Genomic DNA, 20,511 nt, shown 5'->3' on the forward strand with positions numbered 1-20,511 from the left:
CTCACTCAATTTTGAGCTTTAGGGATTTTAGTGGTTGGGAGCACAGAGCAAGGCTAGGACTTTGATTGTGAAGTCAGTCAAAATGCAAAGATCTCATTGGATGGCAGTTTAGAGGGCTGAACTCATCAATTGGATGTCTCAACGTTGATGACATCATCTATCTTGGATGTTCTTTCAGGACCAGTCCCTGCCCCTAAGATCACAGTGTCAGGCTGAACTATGGAGCTGGCAATCAGTAACACCTTCCCCTGCTCTATCACTATGGATGGAGATAGAATGGCATAGCAGGTGAATGGAGTCTGTCATTAAAGCACATGATGTCCCATTAGGTAAGTACAGTGAGAGCCTCTTGAATGGACTTAGAAAGGGCTAGTGAAAGCGACTGTACAGCTTTCCTAGAGCTAACTTCCTCTCTTTGTGTGTAAAGAGGAAAGAAGATGCTTGAGAACCTCCCTGATCCCACACTGAGCAATGGGTTATTACCAGAGACGGGATCCAGGTGCAGAATTCTGATCTGGATTCAGACTTCTGACATCCCAAAGGGACAGGATGTTGGTTCTGGGGTTTTGGTTCAGCTCTTTATAGACATGGCACTAGTGAATTTTTACTGGCAAATCCAGGTTCAAATTCAAGACCCCTGTTAAATTCAGGAGTGATGGGGTCCAAGAGGGTTGATGTTTCTGGCCCCACAAACCATGACTTTATGATATTCCTTCTAACAGAAACAGGAGATACTTGTTGTAAAGGAAATAATAAGGACTCAGTTCTGCTTGGAGTTGGTGGGGATGTGTAACAAGACTAGAACTCTGGATTGGGGAGAAATCAGCTGAAATGCAGCAATGTCCTTGGGCAGGAGCAATTTTAAGAGGGTGCTACAATGACGACGGCAACTTGGATATCCCACTGAGAAAAGCACCACCGTTCCATTGCCATCTCTCCTGTCCTGGGGTTCAGAATGATGAAGGGACAAGCACAGTCAATGCTTCAGAAAAGCTTAGTACTTTTATTAAAATATTGTATTTTTTCCACGTCTATCTATGCATCAGCATCCTCAGCCTACACACACACACACACACACACACACACACACACACAGAGAGAGAGAGAGATCAGAGCCCATCAGTCATGCCCAACAGACCAGACAGGGACAGCGCAGTGAATGTGTTTTGCTCTGACATTGTGTAGGAAGTATCAGATGGAATATTACTGCCCGACTCTCGTCTTATTTAGTTTAGGAGCTCTTCAGGGCTGTGACATTTCAGATTTATGTTGTGTAGGCACAAAGCCCATTCCAGACACTATCCCCATGATTTATATTAACCTGACCACTCTCCTGAATCCTTGCCTTTAGTGCTTGGAAAAGACATCAGACCCCTGCCTTCCTTCTAGACCCTGGCAACAACAGGAAGCTCTTCATTACCCTCACCAAGTTGAGAACTTGCAGTTCAGCATTAAATCAATGACTATTATAAAATCTCATGATTCAGCGCTTCAGATGGTCGCCTGCAGGGATTAGTAAGGGTTTTCAGTAAGATGCAGTCTAGGGTTTTATTGCCTTCTTCTGAAGCATCAGTTATTGTTCACAGCTGGAGGCAGCACGGCAAAAAGAGGTGAACCGATGCTCTGAGATGATTAAGCTAATCTTTGTTCCCAGATGCTTGGCTGGCTGGTTCTTGCTCACATGCTCAGGGTCAAACTGATTGCCAGATTTGGGGTCAGGAAAGATTTTTCCCCAGGTCAGATTGGCAGAGACTTTGGGGGTTTCTCGCCTTCCTCTGAGGCACTAAGCAGGATCACTTGTTAGGATCATCTAGACACATCCCACTTATTCAGTTCCCTGCCTTTGCAGGGCCCTCAGGCATTGGTGGCACTTCAGTCTCCCCTGTTCATTCTCCGCAGCACATAACAGTTTAGTTTCCTGGACACTAGAAGGAGGACGGGGTATTTGGCTTGATTTGGTCCAATAAAAACCATTTGGAAAAATTCAGACGTGAGTTGTCTTTTATCTCTAGTTATTTATAAAATGGGGCATAGAGAGGGTGAGTGATCTACTCTGAGTTACCCAGTTAGTCAGTAAAAGAGATGGCAACAACACCCAGGAATCCTGACCATGAAATGCACTAGAACTTAGACTGGTAGAATGATCGACAGGAGGAGAGAAAGACCGGTTACTTACCTTGTAACTGTTGTTCTTCAAGATTAGTTGCTCATGTTCATTCCCAATTAGATGTGTGCGCATCACATGCACTGGTGCCGAAAATTTATCCCTTAGCAGTACCCTTAGGGCCAGCTCTAGTGCCCTCTGCAGTGGCATAAATATGCGGTCCCTCCACCCCTGTTCCTTCTTGCCGGAACTCCAACTGAGTGGAAGGAGGATGGATTGTGGAATGGACACGAGCAACACATCTCAAAGAACAATAGTTACAAGGTAAGTAACCATTCTTTCTTCTTCAAGTGCTTGTTCATGTCCATTCCCAATTAGATGACTTAACAGCAGTATCCCCGGAGGCGTGCAAGAACTCATAGGTGTGACATCTGCCAAAGCCAGCGTTGTCCCGAGCCTGCTTCTTTGTGATGGTGTAGTGGGACATAAAGATATATACTGAAGACCATGTAGCAGCTCTACAGATGTCCTGTATTGGAACAGGCGCCAGGAAGGCCGCTGAAGATGCCTGTGCCCTTGTAGAGTGGGTTGTAAGGGATGCGGGGGTTGTGGCCCAGCCTGCTCGTAACAGGCTCGAATGCAGGCTGTGATCCACATTGAGTTTCACAGGGATGACACCGGTCATCCTTTCATTCGGTTGACAATCGCAATGAAGAGTTGTATGGATTGACCAAAGGGCCTGGTCATGTCAATGTAGAAAGCCAGGGCTCTTCTGACCTCAAGAGTATGTAGACATCTCTCCTCGCTGGAGTTGTGAGGTTTTGGATAGGGGACTGGTAGAAAAATGTCTTGATTGACATGGAAATGAGATATCACCTTTGGCAGGAACACTGGGTGAGCCGTAGCTGGACTTTGTCTTTGTAAAAGACTGTGTAGGGAAGTTCCGAAGTCAGGGCCTTAATTTCCAAGACCTGCCTTGCTGACGTAATCGCTACTAGGAATGCGACCTTTTAAGACAGGTGTGTGAGGCAACAGGAAGTCAAGGGTTCAAAGGGTTCTCCAATAAGCCTGGAGAGAACAATGTTCAGATCCCACTGGGGAACTGGATCCCACAGTGGTGGGAAGAGTCTTTCCAGACCTCTGACGAATCTGGCTGTCATCTTGTGTGAAAAACCCTTTCCGCCCTACACAGAAGGAGGAGGGTGAAACGCTGATATCGCCACTAGGTACACTTTAAATAACAAGAAATTCAAGCCTTCTTGTTTTAGGAGGAACAAATAGTCCAAGATCACCTGGATGATGATTTTGTTGGAGAGAGATCTCAGCAAGCTGCCCAGCAGGCATGCACTTCCACTTGACCAGATACGACACCCTGATGGAACGTTTTCTGCTTTCTAACAGAATCTTCTGAACCCGAGCCAAGCAGGATTTCTCTTCCTGATCCATGCCATCAGGTGCAAGGAGGCTAGATCCAGATGGAGCAGACAACCATGATCCTCAGAGAGGCAGTCCAGCTGTGAGGGGAGTATCCAAGGGTGGGCTACTTATAGTTCGAGTAGCATCCCAAACCAATGCTGATGCGGCCATGCTGGGGCCACCAAGATAAAATGAGCCCTGTCTCTCTTGGTTTTTATGAGGATCTTGTGTATTAGAGATATCGGTGGGAAGGCATACACAAGACTGCCCAAGAACGGCAGGAGAAAGGCATCGGTCAGTGATCCGTCTCAAGCCCTTTCAGAACTGACTGCATTTTCTGTTCCCCCTGAGGGCAAAGAGGTCCACTCCAGAAGTGCCCCACCTTTGGAAGAGGAGGCTGGCCACCTCCGGATGGAGTGACCACTCATGGTGAGAGCAAAAGGATCTGTTGAAGTGATTTGTTAATATGTTCTTGATCTCAAGAAGGTGCACCGCCTCCAGGTGAATGCTGTGATTCACACAAAAGTTCCACAAGCGTAAAAGCCTCCTGACAAAGGGCTGAGAATTTGCCCCCCTCCCTTTTGTCTGTTGATATAATATATTGTGGCCGTGTTGTCCGTGAGAACTTGAAAAACCGTAAAGAACCTTGCTGTAGAGGTGAAATGGAAATACCTTGCAAGCTAGTTGAACTGCTCTGAGTTCTTTGACATTGATGTGTAAGGCCAGTTTGTCCCTGGCCAGTTGTCAGAGGCCATGGGTCCCAACCGCACCGAGGTGGGCTTCCCATCCCAGCTCCAAGGCATCTGAAACTAAATACAACGTTAGTTGCAGGGCTGCAAAAGGCACTCTTACCAGCATGTGATGTGGTTTCATCCACCACAATAGAGAAGTGAGTATTTCTGGAGGGACCATGAGGATAATAGCCAGATGGTGTCTGGATGGGAAATACACAGTCGCCAGCCGCATTTTGCAGAGGTCTGAGGTGCAGTATGGCATACTGAACTACATAAATACAACCTGCCATGTGGCCCAGTAGGCTGAGGCATACTCTGACCATGGTGAGAGTGTAGCCAATATTCGGACTATGAGCTCCGACATTGCCAGGAATCTGGCCTTTGGTAAAAGTGCTCTGGCTCGTGTAAAGTCTAGGACTGCCCTGATGAACTCTATTCTTTGGATAGGCACCAGTGTTGACTTTTGCTCATTTCTTTGGACAGGCCCAATGCTTGACAGGTGACCAGCACAACCTCGATACTGTGAACTTGCATCCTTGACCGCCCCCTGATGAGCCAGTCATCCAGGTAAGAGAAGACCTGTACTCCTCAGCACCTGAGGTGGGCTGTCACCACTGCCATGCACTTGGTAAACACGTGCAGTTGCAGTTGATAGGCCGAAGGGGAGCACTGTGAACTGGTAGTGTTGCCTCCCCACCATAAAATCGCAGGAACCTCCTGTGTCCTGGGAAGATGGATAAATGGAAATAGGCATCTTTTAAGTTGTGAGCTGTGTACCAGTCCCTGGATCCAGAGAGGGGATGATGGTGGCCAGAGAGACCATACGGAACTTCAACTTTTTGAGATATCTGTTGAGTTCTCACAGGTCCAGGATAGTCTCAAGCCTCCTGTCACCTTTGGAATCAGAAAGTTGCGGGAATAGAAACATCTCCCCCTTAGTTCTTGAGGAACTTCTTCCACTGTGCCCACTCGCAAAAGAGCCTGTACCGCTTGTATGAGGAGTTGCTTGTGAGAAGGGTCCCTGAAGAGGAATGGAGAAGGGGGGTGGGATGGCGGAAATGAAGTGAACTGAAGAGTGTAATTGGCAGATACCGTATTTAATACCCAGTGGTCTGATGTTATGGTAATCCAGGCCGGGAGGAAAGCAGCAAGGCAGGAAGAAAATAATAGGGAGTCTGGATCCTGGGTAGTGGCTGGTAAGTCGCCATTGGGCGCACCTTCAAAAGTTTTGTTTACCCCCCTAAAGGGTGACGGCTCGTGCTTGGTTGGGGGGATAGTGGCCGATGAGTGGCCCTGGCGACGTGTGTAGCATCTATTCTTTCTTTTATAGGGCTCTCCTCCAGGTTGCCCTCCAAACCTCTACAGCTGTTAAGGTTTGAAGTGCCTTCTGGCAGAGGACGGGGTATATAGTCCCAGAGAGCACAATGTAGCCCTCGAGTCCTTTAGCCCATGAAGCCTGGAGTCTTTTTTGTTGGCAAACAGGGCTGTGCCATCAAAGGGGAGGTCCTAAATGGACTGCTGGATCTCTGCCAAGAGACCAGACGACTGGAGCCAGGATGCTCTCCTAATTGACTCCATTGAACCCATAGACTTAGTTGCAGAATCAGCTGTGTCCGATGCTGCTTGGAGGGAGGCCCTAGCCACCATTCTCACTTCCTCCAGGATCGCCTTGAAGGCCTGGAGGCATGTGGCAAGGAGTTGGAGAACTTTTCCAGTGACTGCCAGATGTTAAAATGGCACCTTCCCAACAGCACTTGTTGGTTGCAGACTCATTGTTGAATAAACCTTGAGCCCAAGCAAATCGAGCTTTTTGGCCTCTTTATTTTTTGGGGTGGAACTACTCTGGACTTGCCTGTCCCATTCATTAGCAGCCATGACTACCAATGATCTCGGGAAGGTGTGGGTGTAGAGGTATTCAAACTTCTTGGGCGGCACATAATACTTCTTTTCCACCTGTTTAGACATGGGGGGCAGGGAGACCGAGGTCAGTGATAGTGCCTTAGCCAACTTCACTACTCCCTCGTGCACTGGAAGAGCCACCCTGGATGGGGCCACTTACCAGAATGCCAAATAGTTCATCCACTGGCTCCATAAGCTGCTCTAACATTAAGTTGGTTGCCACGTGTTTCAGTAGCATGGGCCCTGAAGTTGTCTAGTGGAGCAGCAGTGGAGGGACCCACTGCCACCTTGAAGAGGAGGAGGAGGCTGGTATCTATAGAGGGGTAGGGTCCTCTTCCCTAGATGGGGTAGCCCCTGCTGGGATGTCTATGAGTGTCCCTTCCTGGTCGGACTCCACATCCAGGTTCAGTGCCCTGGGCTATCGAGGATCATGGCACCGAGGCTCCTGTGATTGTGAGCCTGTGGGGCCATAGTCTGGAGGAACCCCCACTGGTTCCATGGACCGGGCCACTGCCCTGGAGGCCATATCTCCATGGGTGGCATCATGGGGAAACCGGCCATCTGGTTCGAAAACTGTCCTCTCAGAAGGGCCACATCCTCTCCCTCTGAATCAGAGGATCCACTCCTGGGTGTCCATGGGGGCGTCGACACTGGTTGCCCCTCTGCGCTGTGTTGTAAGCACTAGTGCTCCAGTGCCAAGGAGCAGTGCTGGAAGCTTGAGTGCCAGGTGTCCTGCAACCATGTTTTGTCCTTAGATTTTCTATAAGGACTTGACTAGAGGTGCCAGGACTCTGGAGATCTGCATCGGGAGACCGCGGATTGGTGCTGAGGTCTTGGGGATCAGGGGTGTTCTGGGGATTGATGCCATTGCTCTGGGGATCGGCGCCTAGCATCTGGAGACAGGATCCCGACCTCTTGCAGTGCAGCTCCGGGAATCGGCATCGTAGGTCTGGTGACTTCTGGGTCACTGGAGAGCGGTGCCATGGTGATGGGGAATGCTGAAGCAGTCTTAGTGCAGGTTTTCCGCCCTGTAGCAAGGTGCTGCGACACCCCTGCTGGACAGATCAGGACACTGCAGGCCCCAGAAGCAGAGGAGCAGGGCCAGGACAGGAAGGAGAAGTAGAAAAGGCCAGCCTAGCAGCTCAGTCAGGGGAAGCTGCTGCCAAAGAAGGATGTGCCTTTCCCAAGGCTGTCGTCTGGGCCTAACCCAGGCCCTGTGGCTGTGCAGCGCAAGCCCTCTGCTAACCGGAGCCTCAAGGGCTTGCCAGGGCTGCCGGACTCTAGTAAATGGGAAGAGCTACCAGAGGCTGCTGACTGGGAGGGACCCTCTGAGGCCAGCCCTGACCTAGAGGAGCTGCCCATTGCCTGGAACTCACCAAAGTGGCCTGAGCCCTGTGTGCTGGAGGATCCACTGGGACCCTGTGACCTGGAGGAGCTGCCATACACTGATGGCCCAGAGGAGTTCCCAGACCTGCCGATGGCAAGGGACTTGTGGGACTCATGTTGGCCATCTACCCTGGGGAATCTGAGGAAGAACCCAGGCTCCAGGTTCAGGGTGGGAGGAAGTAGCCCAGAGGCAGCCAACTACAGTTTGGCTGAGCTTGTGGTCACACCAGTGTCAGCGTGTTGGGGCTGGAGCCCCGCTGACCCAGTGACAGAGCTCTTCGCCACTGGTAGGGCCCTGGGCTGGGACGCAGTGGAATCGGGTAGGTCTGCGTCCCCCTCCCCCAGCCACCCCGGGAGTGCTTGTCTGCTCTGGGTCTGCCACCGCAGAGGATGCCGAGCATTGTGCCTACAGACACTCTGCCAGCCCTGCCTATAGACTACTTGCCAGCCCCGCCTGCTTGAGGGCCAAGGGCTACAGAATGCTTGGCCAGCCCCACCCCACCTGGGGGTGCCGGGGGCTAAAGACTCGTTTCTCCTTGGAGCAAGGCACTGTGGCCTTCCTCGGAGTCTGGGCCCAAGGAAGAGCTGCAACGCCCCTTCTGGGCTGAGACGCCAACTTACACCCTCAATAAGCCCTCTGAGGGGCCGGCTCTCGGTGCGGAGGCCTCCCTTCCCTGGGTGTTGGCAGCACCAGGTTTGCCAGGTCCTTCATCGCCTAGAACGCCTCAGACGTAGTGGGCACCATCAGGTGCCGGGGACCCTTGCCATTTCCTGGAGTGAGCAGCAGCTCAGAGATGGGGCTTGACACCTGTATAGGCGGAGACACCCTCAGGGCCTGAGGGGATGAGTGGTCCGATGCGGGTCTCACTAAAATCCCCATGCTCTTCTTAACCAACTTTGGCACCAGCAAGGGTCCCCATTCGGCTTGGGGCTTCTTTGGCTGTTTCTTTGGCACAGGAGATGTTGAATGGTGCCAGGAAGATGACAGTGCTGGGGGGTGCTCTGCACTAATGCTGATGTGCTTGGTGCCAAGTCCAACCTCTGTTCGGATGCCGGTCTGAGTGTCGACTCCATTAGAATGGCTCTGAGTCTGATGTCCCGATCCTTTTTAGTCTGAGGATAGAAACCTTTGCAGCTCTTACATTTTTCCCACATGTGAGCTTCCTCTAGGCACTTCCAGCAGCTCTGGTGTGGGTCATTCATGGCATTGGCTTCTTACATGAAGACAGGTTTTAAAACCCGGGCACTGGGGCGTGCCCTGTCCCTGGGTCAAATGCAAACTAAAACTAACTCTAAAACTAAGACTTAATAACAAAGGTTAACTATATACACTTGATAATAAGTAAACCACTAGGTTGACGAAGGACTTGGAGGAGCAAGGGAATGTTCCAGCACTGTCACAGGCGGTAAGAAGAAACTGAGAGGGAGGGGGGCCAGTGATGCTTTATATACGGGTGCATACGGGTGCCACTACACAGGGTGCTAGAGCCGGCCCTAAGGGTACCATCAAGGGAAAAAATTATGCCATTGGTGCATGTGGCGCACACACACCTAATTGGGAATGGACATGAGCAAGCACTCAAAGAAAAATGTCTGGTATCAAGAGAGGAGAAGGGGAGAAAAGGACCGCCCTGGGGAAGCAGGAGAGAAAGTGGCCCCATTGAAGAAGAAAGAGCAGCATTATGAAAAAGAATAGGAGCAAAACTAATAGGGGGAATTGGGGACTCCCGGGGGGCTAATACAGTCCTGTTGTAAAATGGTCCTCCCCAGTATCCTGAAGATGGAGTGACAGACACCAATTACAGAGAATTTGGGAAACTCTGGGAAACAATCCCAGTTGGGAAGGAATCATGTGCTCTTCCTACTGGGGGAGCATATTGATCCTCATATTGGTGATCAACAGGATTAGAATTTATACATCCACAGCACAAACCTCTACCACTTCAGTTAATGGAGTAACAGGTCATAGTAGGTTGTTTTCCTCTATGTGGACCAACCACTAGGTGTGGATGAGACACACATTTTTCCAGTGGGTTTCTCAGATATTTGCTGACATCAGAGGAATGTTGAGACTCAGGAATCCTGAGTGCAGTTCCAGGTTTGGAAGGGAAGTGTGCACTAGTGCTTATAAACCCTTCTGAACCATCCTCTTCAGCCTGTCTGCCACCCTCTGCTTTTATCTCCCTCCCCAGGCACCTGTCCCTGCCTCTGTGCTTCTGTCCAGTCCTCTCAGCACCTATTCCCCCATGCTCCTCTATTCTTCATGTCCTCACACTCTAACCAAGCCTTCTGCACCTTACTCCACTGCATTTAATTCTTTTTCTCCTCCACCCTGCCTGGAAGCCAGCAGGGCATCAGTGGGAGGGAGGGATGGGCATTGAGAACACAGGAGAGTCTTCCTGCTCTCAATTCTCATTCTGGTGACACTGCTGTCTCTAGCTACCAGGAGGAACAATTACATGAAAAGTCTTATTCAGCCCTTGCAGTACAGGATAGGAGCATGGTCCATTGCTCTGTGGGGATAGTGCATGCACAGTCTGGTTGGCTGTGGTGGGATGGCGCATACTCAGAGTATATGCAAACTGAGCATGTGCAAACTGATTTTCAGGAGGCTTATAATTTGGCCAAATTAGGTGGTTTTTCATGGGGATGGCAAAAAGCATTCCTCTGACCAAAAGGCCACACCTCTGCACAATTTAAACCCCCTATTCCAAAGCAGCGAGATGATAGAGCTTCCCTATGAAACAGTTGTAAACAAATTTTAACATAGGTAAAACAATGCATTTTTCCCTAACCTCTGTCTGCGACATGGCTGAACCATGCTCTGCTACAATTTTCCAGAAAAACAAAAAAATCTGCCTGAGGAAGTCACCCAGCATGGAAAATATCAGCCTGAACAGTTAAGGTTTGGAAAAGTAATAAGCAAATGAAATCAGTATCTTATAATGGAAAGTGTTAGATGACTTTACCTATAGGTGGTGCTACCAGTTCCACCTATAATACTTGGCAGGCAATCAGATAAGACCCAAGCATTATATTTACTCTCAGTCATTCCATTGACTTTAATAGGAGTTGGACTGAATCAGAACTGTTGAGATATGGGCACTATAAGCACTTACATAGATGGGTTTACTCTGGAGAAATGTCACTTCCATTTTTGGAGGGAAAAATTATATTTTCAGAAATATGTAATAAGTTATGTTTTCCCTTTTGAGTTGGGGAGGGGGATGAGCAGGGTCTGGGCCAGGCCTGGGTCAGCCAACCTTGTACCAAGGCATGGCTCTTTGAAGAATTGATGTTCCACTAAGAGCTTGTCTACATGAGAAAATAAGTGCATAGTAAGTTAGGGTGTGAATTTAAAGTACACTAGCTAATCTGCACTAACTCTCCTTGTGGACACACTTACTGTGCACTTAAGAGTGCCCTCAGGCAGTTTAACTTAGTAGACTTCCCAAATGTATTACGCTAATGTGCACAAAGCCACTCATAGTGTGCAGTAAGAGGGTCAACATGGGGAGTTTGTGCAGAGTAGCTAGTGTGCACCAGTTACTACAGGCTTTTTTCCTGTGTAAACAAGCCCTGAGGATCAGCAGACCAAGTTGAGAATGAAGTTCGGGTGCCAGAGTCAGGTGACAACCTCCTGAGCATTCCTAAGGCAGTGTTGCCAACTTGCATGGTTTTTTGAGGGGCAGGGATTCATAAAACTCTTAACTCCTGCAATTGTGTTATTACCTCAGCTTTCAATTTTTAAGAAGTCTCTAACCCTCATGGCTGCAGAGAAGAAGCTTGAAAACATGAACCCTAAAGTCTCCAGCAACAGAAGACAAATAAAAAGAACCCTGTTTTTCTTTAATTTCATGACTTTTTGGTGCCTGACTAACATTTTTGAATGTTTTGTGTTGGTAATATACAAAGGACTACTCTTGGCTCATGGGGGGGACAACCTAGAGTGAGATGAGACCTGCAGGCACGTCCACTAGGATAGACTCAGAAGCCTAACAGGCTGGAGAAGCATGACAGAAGTGAAACACAGCCCTATAAAGGAGATCTATGGATATCTTCTTCCGAGAGTAGAGAAGTTTGAACCCAGAATTGGAGTTAGAAAGACTCAAGGAAAAAGATTCTCCAGAGAGGCCTGGTTGGTACCTAGGAAGAGGCCCTAAGATGGAAAGAAAGTAAGTTTGGCTTTGAATTATGGGGCAGATAGTCTCATTGTTTAGGGTTCACAGGGCCAGGAACCCTTAGTAGAAGGTAGGAGTGGATCCCCCCATGTTATTACCCAGTAAGGGTCTTCATCCTTAGTTGTTAAAATATTGACAGATCCAGTTTTGTGTTAATCAGAAAAGAATGTTAAAAATAACTAGTACAAAAAATAAATTACCTTAAAAATATGTACATATGTTGAAATAAAATATATTTACCATGGTGGATAATGCCATTCTCTAATAAAGCTTGGCCAAGATGAACACCTTCTTCAGATTTGTGTATCTCTCCAGTTTCCAATAACCAGGACACAAACTCACTAGATTAAAAAACAAAACAAAACCACAAACATACAAAAAAATTCCAACATATGTTGTTTTAGTGCTTTAAATTCTAGAGTAAATTTCTGTATAATATTCCTCACGCTATTCTTTTAGCAGACTGCAATAAGCAGTACTCATGCCGACATAGCATTCTTCAAAATATTCTGCATAACAGAATTATCTCCAACATATTCTCATTTTCCACTTTTATTTATTATAGGCAGAGCTAGTAGTGACACCTACTATTAAGGTTGACCAATACTTCCCATGTTAAGACCCTGTTATAATTTTGCCAAACTTTAACTGTCAGGCTGAAATTTTCCATGGTGGGTGTCTGCCACAGGATGCATTTTCCTGGAAAACTTCAGCCAAAATAGTTCAGCTAGTTCTGATGAGACTAGAGGAAAGTACGTTGTCTTGACCATCTTAAAAAAATTCTTGTGGCATTTTTCCAAGACCCTCTACTGTCCCTCTGCTTTAGAGCAGGGACTTGAAATTTGGCAGAGAGGGGATATACTTTGTGTGGGGAATGTGTTTTTTGACATCGCTGGGAAAATCCACCCACATTTGGCCAAATTATAAGTATTTACATATCACAATTTGTATATGCCCAGTAAAGACTTCCTAGAGTTTTACAGATAAAACTTCCATTGGCACTGAGTATGTTCCAGCTTCAGATGCAGAGGTCAGAACAGATCTTTCCCTGCAATTGCAGCTCTGGGCTTTGTAGGCCATGGTGGGCCTGGGCATCAGAACTGAGAGAATGAAGATTCTCTCTCCTGTGTACTCAATGACCTCCATCCTGAGCCCAGGCAGTGTGGATAAGGACATTTCCTAATTCAAATGAAAAAGGGACAAAAAACAGACCTGGGGGAGGTGTGGGGAGAGATTGGGATAAAGAGTCTGGGAGTGGGAGGAGGACTGAACTGGAGACTGGTTGGGAGAGGTTGGGACTGGCTAGGCAAGAAGATGGGACGGGAACCAGTGGAGCAAGGGGAAAGGAAATGGTGGGAGGAAGACATCCATACAAAAGCAGAGGAGAGGGCTCAGGGAGATACCCTGATAGCTCCTGGTCCCAGTCTAAGTGCAGGTTAGGCAACAGGAGGTCAGGGGGAGGGGAGAGACAAATCAGCTAAGGAGCCAGGTGGGAAAAACTGGGACTGGCTGGGTGAGGAGACAAGGAATCAGGGGCATAACAGGAATAAAAGAGCAAGGAGACTAGTACTGGGATGAGAAGCCTGAAGAGTGGATACTGTACTGGCTAAGTAAGAAGAACAGGACTAGGATGAAAGGCCAGGGTGGAGAAGTGACAGGACTGGAATGGATACAGGTCAAAAAAGAGTCCGTGTCCACTAGAGTACATTCCTCTGCAAAACCTAGAATGGAACCCAAGATTGTTGCGTCTCAGCAAATATCTGGCAAAGTATGTGTCTTATCTATTCAAGTTATCTAAAGGATGTCAATTTACTATCATTATCAGTTACTCCATTAGGTCAAGTGGCAGAAGACCATGTGGCAGACTTAAAAGTTTCAACTTCATTGATATTGCACGTGGGTGTCAAAGTGATGCCACATGATGGAATATGTTTTTTAGTTTATTTTTAATAACCTAGGAAATTACACACACCAAGACTACTTTAAAATATTATTATTGAGGTTGCAAAGTCGAGCATTCAAAAGTTAGGAAGTGCCAGAATTAACGTTGCCCATGTAAATTAATTCACCACCCTGGTGTGTCTGGATTATAATACGGGTTTTAAATACATGATCCCATACTATTTCTAACATAGGACCCTTAACTTATTCAGTGCAATGGCCTGCTCTGGGGATGAAACATGGCTGTGCAGTGAAGCAGTCGCCGCCGTCAGATCGACCTTTCTGGATCGATTGAGCGGTCAGTGAAGACCCGCTCAATCGATCCAGAAGTCAATACTGTAAAACTACTTCAAGTGGCGTAGCGCTGCATCGATGGGAACACGGTTCCAGTCGGCGCAGTGCAGTGAAGATGTCACGCAGAAGGGAAGCACAGCAGTTGATGGGAGTTACGCAAGCTACTCTGCGTAGCTTGCGTAACTCCCGTCGGTTGCTGCCGAATCACCAGGTAAGTGTACCAGGCCTAAGAGACTGTTAAACAAGGGATATTTTTCCTTCTAGAGACGCTCTCCAGCCAGAGAAAAAGGGAACAAGGGATGTTGTTAGAATGAAAGCCTTACTTAATATTTTAGATTTCAAATAGTTTAATTGTTTTGCGTTATTTTCTGTAATATTAATAAAAGGTTAAAAGGATTTTTAATGATGTGCTTGCCATGCTGCTAAGCAGGCTGAGGTTTCTGTATACCAAATTCCAAGCCTTGTTTAACACAGTTAAATATTGGACAGTGACTGGGTTATGTTAACACCTTTAACTCTTTGGGTCCATATATTCCATCTCAATTAATACAAGAGGACCCATGCCACATTTGTGCAGAAATTGGAAGGTATGTAGTGAATGAGGCAGAGATTGCAGGAAGACCAAAAATGGTTTATGGTTTAGACAATCGAATGCAGCCCTGAAAAGTTGGATTCTAACCCTCCCTCTGCCTCGGAGTTCCTGTGTGATGCTAGTAAATTCACTTAACCCAAACTTTTCATAGGTTGTCACTAGCTGTGTGTTCCTCATTTCTGTGTGCCCAACTTGAGACCACAGGTTCTGAGTTGTATTTCCTAACTTTTTGAGTGTTTGACTTTACAACTTTAATAATGTTCTTTTAATGTATTTTTGTGTGTAATATATTATATACATAGTTTGCACATATATTAAATACACTTGCATATACACAATATAGGTGAAGATATCCATGTGATAAGTTGCAGAACCATGAAACAAAATTCACAATTCACCATACACCTCGGGCTTCTTCACCTGCACTCTGTCCATTAATCCATCTCTACTAGGACAGCTAACTTTCTAAACCTCTGAACAATCCATGTTTTTTAAGCCTACTTCCTAGACAAATTCCCCCAAATATGGAATTGCCTCCCAAAATGACATTGACCTGTCCAGGACTGGCAGTACTGCTTAATGGTCTAGTGAAAGGTTTAAGGTCCCATATCGGATGACCTTGCACAGCTAGAAATAGGAACTTTATACTACTAGAAAGTTAGGCAAGGGCAATTCATGTCCATCCTGAAACTCATCAGTTGCTTCTATCCAAAACGGATCCTGATATTAGACCTTTCACTAAAGCTAATTTCAGTCAGTTTTAGAGTTTTTTATGGCTTCATATGGCCCTGTACAATTGGATTCATAGTAACCTGGCCATATTGGTGGAGAGATGCAAATAGTGTCAAAACGTTTTACAATGCTGTATTTCTAAAATAGTTTTCCTGTAACCTAAAACATGGTGTGGTGTGGTATAAAAATTTCATCAGCACTTGTTTGGGATCATCTACATAGCTTACTGATTTCATCGCCCCTTATGATTAAAGCTACTATCCCAATTTTATCAATATAAACATTCTATCATACCATCATGTTCTCTCTCTCTCGCTCTATAGTATGGAAGTGTTGATAGTGCTCTATAATTAAGATTGAACTGAGATCTGTGCCTAAAGCAAGACTAACATCCCTGCTTCACACATTAATAATTGAATCTAGTCTCCATATTAGGCACATAACTGCACAAGTTATACTTTTAAAAAATTATTCTGGTTGAAATCTAAGCCCTGTCACATGCTGGCCAACTCTACCACTTTAGTAAATCATGTATTTAAAAAAAATGTTTTCCTCCTATTTTTATTTTACCCAAAACTAATTTTGATGTCCTTCACCACAGACTGTTTTCTATCATGCAACAAATCAAAGGGGACATGAGCTATTAACAAGAGTGGGTTGGTAGCTCACAAGATTCAGACAATTAATTGTTATACTAAATAAGAAATTAACCCGGAGTTTCCTTAGGTGTGTTTCCTTATAACAGCTCTAATAAATAATAGCATCAATAAGAACAAAAACATTTCAGATACATTACTGCAATAATAGTGCATATTTAAGGATTCGTCAAAACAGACAAATGATAGTCTCATAACAATATAGTGAGATTTATTTGATAGAAAAGTTTCAGGTGGTATGAACAGAACAGCAAGAGTCTTGTGGCACCTTAAAGACTAACAAATTTATTTAGGTATAAGCTTTCATGGGCAGAAACCCACTTTGTTAGTCTGAACAGTTTTCCTGGAGCTAAATGTGGGGACCTAAGCAATCTTAGACTATGCACCCAAAATTTGAGGAACCACAATTAGAGGCCACTTTTGAACATTATGGACAAAGTGATTTACATCAAGGAGCATCGTGTTCTTATTCCATGCCAACTACATTAGGAATCAGGAGAGATGGGGTGAAATCCTAGCCCCATTGATGTCAATGGGAGTTTTCTCACTGGCTTCAATTGGAGCAAGGATTTCACCCATGGGCTTTAATTTTAGTTATTACACTCACGAGCTGAGTGACTTTGGCCAAGTCATTTATCATCTCCAAGCTTTAGTTTTCTCTTCTGTAAAATAGGGGCAATGTTAAATACCTACATCACAAAGTTCTTGTGTGGAAACACTTACTGATGTCTGTAAATGTTTCATAAGTGCTAATCTTTCTTAGGGTTAGTGCAGGTTGGAACAGAACTTTAGATCATGGACTCATTTTTTATATTTTATTTTATTTTAGAGTAACCACTACTTCCTCCTTCTCTAGTTCACATGTCATATTATACCATCTGTGTCATTAGGCATTCTTAAGGGGCTCACCTCAAACAGGAATGGACTTTCTAAGGTCCTTAAAGCCAACATGAAGGGCTCCTAATTTATAGATACACCAAATTTAATTATTCCTGACCTTTCCCCAAACAGGTAAACAAAAAGTTCTTGAAAGGCATCAAGACCAACAGAATAAAATAATTTTGAGGTTTGGAGGCCAAGTCATTTTGAAGTTATACTAAATCAAATAAGTTAGGAAAATGTTCAAAGTTCAAAAAGTGAAACCACTTTATCTGATGTGCCCTGGTATCTCCAATGTGCCTTTGCTGATCTTCCAGAAAAATTCTATCTTGGAATAAAATAATACCTGTGAAATTTCAAGCAGATTGATTTAAATTTTAGTTAATTCAGGGAATGGATGAAAATTGAGCCTATAATAGGAAGCTTCTTTCAACCTTAATTATAAATAATGCTATACAAGATTTAAAACATGTTTCTAGCTGGTTAAAATCCAAATTATAAAAATGCATATCCTACCTTCCCAGAAAGCATTTGGGGAAAGTGGTTAGTTTTCTTTTCCTGTCTTTGATTAGATTCCCATGTTTGCACATCATTTTGTAGAGTTTCTCCCCCTGCTCAGAGATCATCACCCAAGTATCTTGTTCCATACCCAGTTTTAAACCTGCCAAAAAAATCCAAAATGCTTTTGTATTTATAAAAATATTTCCCAGCTATTGCCATTATCTTTCAAATTTTAAATATAGGTTACAAGCATAAACAAAGAATATTGCAATGTATAAAAGCAGAGTCACATCTGGACACATTACAATATTCTAATGAGTACTTAAATGCTACTATTAATATTAACTACTAATCCCCTAAAAAGTAAACAATAAAATATTCCAAAAATATTTGAGAACATAATATTAGAATGTTATTTATAAATTCCCTACAGTGAAGTGAGAATGAATGAAAGTTCTTGACATTCTCTCTAACATTGATATCACAGTAGGAAATATTAGTGTTGTGATTTTCTTTGGTTTCAAGTGTGGGGAGTATTTGTCTCCCCTCCTCCCAAAGGCTGAGAAAAGCTTTTTACAGTTTTCAACTTTTATGCGGTTATAAAAAAAAAATATGTACTTATGTAGTGCTTTACCTTTTTAAACCTATACAAAGACTAACTAATTAATCCTAACACATATCCTTTACTGTAGAAAGGCAAATTTAGCTCACTCTATTCTACAAAGGGAAATTAGTGTTTGAATTTTTATTTACGTCAGAAGTCTTAGTTTTTCCCCCAAAAAATGTACATGCTTTTCAGTTTGCTAATTTTTTCCTCATTTTTTGTGGTTTTATTTTGTGCCCATTATTACTTCTTTTGAGTAAAAGATAGCCTTTTTGTTATTCAAAACATATTTTTCCTTGAACTGTATGATGTATTGAACACTCATGAAGACCGGTGCCACGAGAAAGCATTAGAAATCTCCACAGCTAATTTACTTTCTCTATAAATGGTTCTGAACTCTGCAAAAATTGTACATTGTGGAATTTTTGGTATCTATTTTACAGAAACATATTCTCAATTTATCTGAGTTTTTTTAGATTTTATTCATTTTATAACTATAACTGGAAATCTTCTGTATGAATAATAGGTTATTTAATTTGTTTAATTCTGCAAATATAAGCAAAACAAAGATAACAGTGGCATTAGTTGGGGAAAAAAAGCTGATAAAATATAGCATTTAACACAGATACAGAAATTTTTCTCACTAAATATTCACCTGGTATTGATAAGCCAGACAAATGAATTAATCAATACAAGTACGCTCACTCCTAGAGAAAAACTTAACCAGTATACTGCTCCTACAATAAATATTATAGGTCAAATGGCATACTGATACATTATGCTCGCATCAGTTGTCTTCATTTTATTGATAAGGGAATAAATGCACAACATCGTAAATCTTGTTTGAGCATATGCGCTTATTAAGTTAATAAAAACTATTTAAATATATCTTACAGTGTTCCCCATGTGATTGCATAACAGCCAACAAACGCTATTTAAATCATTTTTATATAAAATTTCCTGACACAGTTTAAGTGCCCATTGCACCATAAACATACAGTTATATTAAATGATACCAGTCCATATATCAAGGATTAATAGCTACAATAAACTCAACACTTCAGTTGCACCATTCGTTTCCATTTTGTTCAGTAGCATTTATCTTTATTTCAGGAACCAACTTAGGTTGAATTTCTCTCAATATCTTTCATGTAGCTGGTTTTGATTTAGCATTTCAGCTTAGTTATTCAGGAAAGATTGCCATAGCAAGAAAAAGGTGTCCTTTTTGTTTAGATGAAGAGTTCAAAGGGACCTACACCCTACAAGATCAACATTCTCTATATTCAGAGAGTTTCTTTTTCTCTCCTAGTTGGTACAAATCTTTTCCCTACAATCATTACCTGTACTATAAGAGTTTTTCCACTGGCCAATTTCATGTTGGATTTCCTGGTTTTGTGTCAGTTAGCTCCTTCCACAAAGGAAAGCATCTGCTTATGACCTCCTTATCTGGGCAAAACTTCTAAGGAAGTCAATCAGAGCTTTGCCCAAGTAAGGCATGTAAAAAGCAGGCCTTATTCTAAATCGTTCTGTTAGTCCACACTGATAGATTGGAGTTATAGCCGTTAAAAAGCACAACTTGTGAAGGAAAGAAAGCAACCAGATCTCTTTCATTATTGGATTTAGAATCATAACAAGATGCTTAACAGCAAAATAAAAGACCTTGAAAAAGTTTAGCTACTGCCCATAATGTTTATAGCCTACAGTTGCTAGAGGGAATATGTAAAATATCCTACAATATCCTACAATTTTTCAAACTATAGCTATTATGTGCCTAATTAAATGAATTGTGTCTTCCTTTTTTGATTTTTAGAAAGTGGACCAAACTCTGTTCTCAGTTATGTGCGTGCAAGTCTATGGACATCATTTGAATTGCGCACACATAAAACAGAAGAATTTGGCTTCATGTCTCAGTAAGTAAACATAGAATTAAAGCTTCTTTTTATTCATGGTGAATGGGAAATTGTTTACAGTTACTTTTAGAGTATTTGAATTCTATAAAGATGATTGTTTGGTTCATGACTCAACTGACATTCTGCTTGTAATTAAGTTGATGCATCCTGTCTCCTAAGAGAGGTGTTTATACAGATGTTTTGGAAATTGTCTGGGTGGGAGGAGATAGAACAAGTTTATGAGTTGTCAGAAGATGAGCATTTAAGGAACACTTTGTAAGATTCTGTACTAGGACCCAATATGACTGCTGCCCCAGTTCTCTCTTCATCTCCTCATCCCTTTCAAATGTTGAGTCCTTAGAGATTTAGAGTATCTGTTCAGCCTTTTCACCATTATTTATTATCATTGCTCCATTTGATTATAATAGTGTCCAGATTCTCCAACCAACATTGGGACGCTTGGTGCTGTATAAACATATAGTAAGAGACAATTCCTGCCCTGAAGATCTTATAACTCAAATAGAAAAGACAGACAAAGGATGGGAGAAAGGACGTATTATTATTGCCAGTTTACATACAGGGAACTGAGAAACAGAGCGACTAAGCATCTTGCTCAAAGTCACACAGAAAATCTGTAGCAGAGACACAAAACGAAACCAAATCTCTTGAGCCCTAGCCTAGTACCCCAATAACAACAATAACC

General features: G+C 43.9%; 1 protein-coding gene across 8 annotated transcripts in view; it reads right to left on the minus strand.

Annotated features, from left to right (window-relative positions):
• PREX2 (phosphatidylinositol-3,4,5-trisphosphate dependent Rac exchange factor 2) overlaps positions 1 to 20,511 on the minus strand; it is a 257,393-nt gene that overhangs the window by 154,214 nt on the left and 82,668 nt on the right. For all 8 annotated transcript variants that reach the window (XM_067553641.1, XM_067553642.1, XM_067553643.1 and 5 more), the window contains 2 exons: positions 17,331 to 17,475; positions 11,961 to 12,061 (listed from right to left, as the gene is read on the minus strand). In XM_067553641.1, the coding sequence (XP_067409742.1) occupies positions 11,961 to 12,061; positions 17,331 to 17,475 (246 nt within the window). The remainder of the gene's footprint in view (positions 1 to 11,960; positions 12,062 to 17,330; positions 17,476 to 20,511) is intronic.

This window comes from Emydura macquarii, unplaced genomic scaffold (assembly GCF_026122565.2).
Source record: "Emydura macquarii macquarii isolate MOO-44397 ecotype Brisbane River unplaced genomic scaffold, CSIRO-AGI_Emac_v2 contig_1477, whole genome shotgun sequence".
Lineage (NCBI taxonomy): Eukaryota > Metazoa > Chordata > Testudines > Chelidae > Emydura > Emydura macquarii.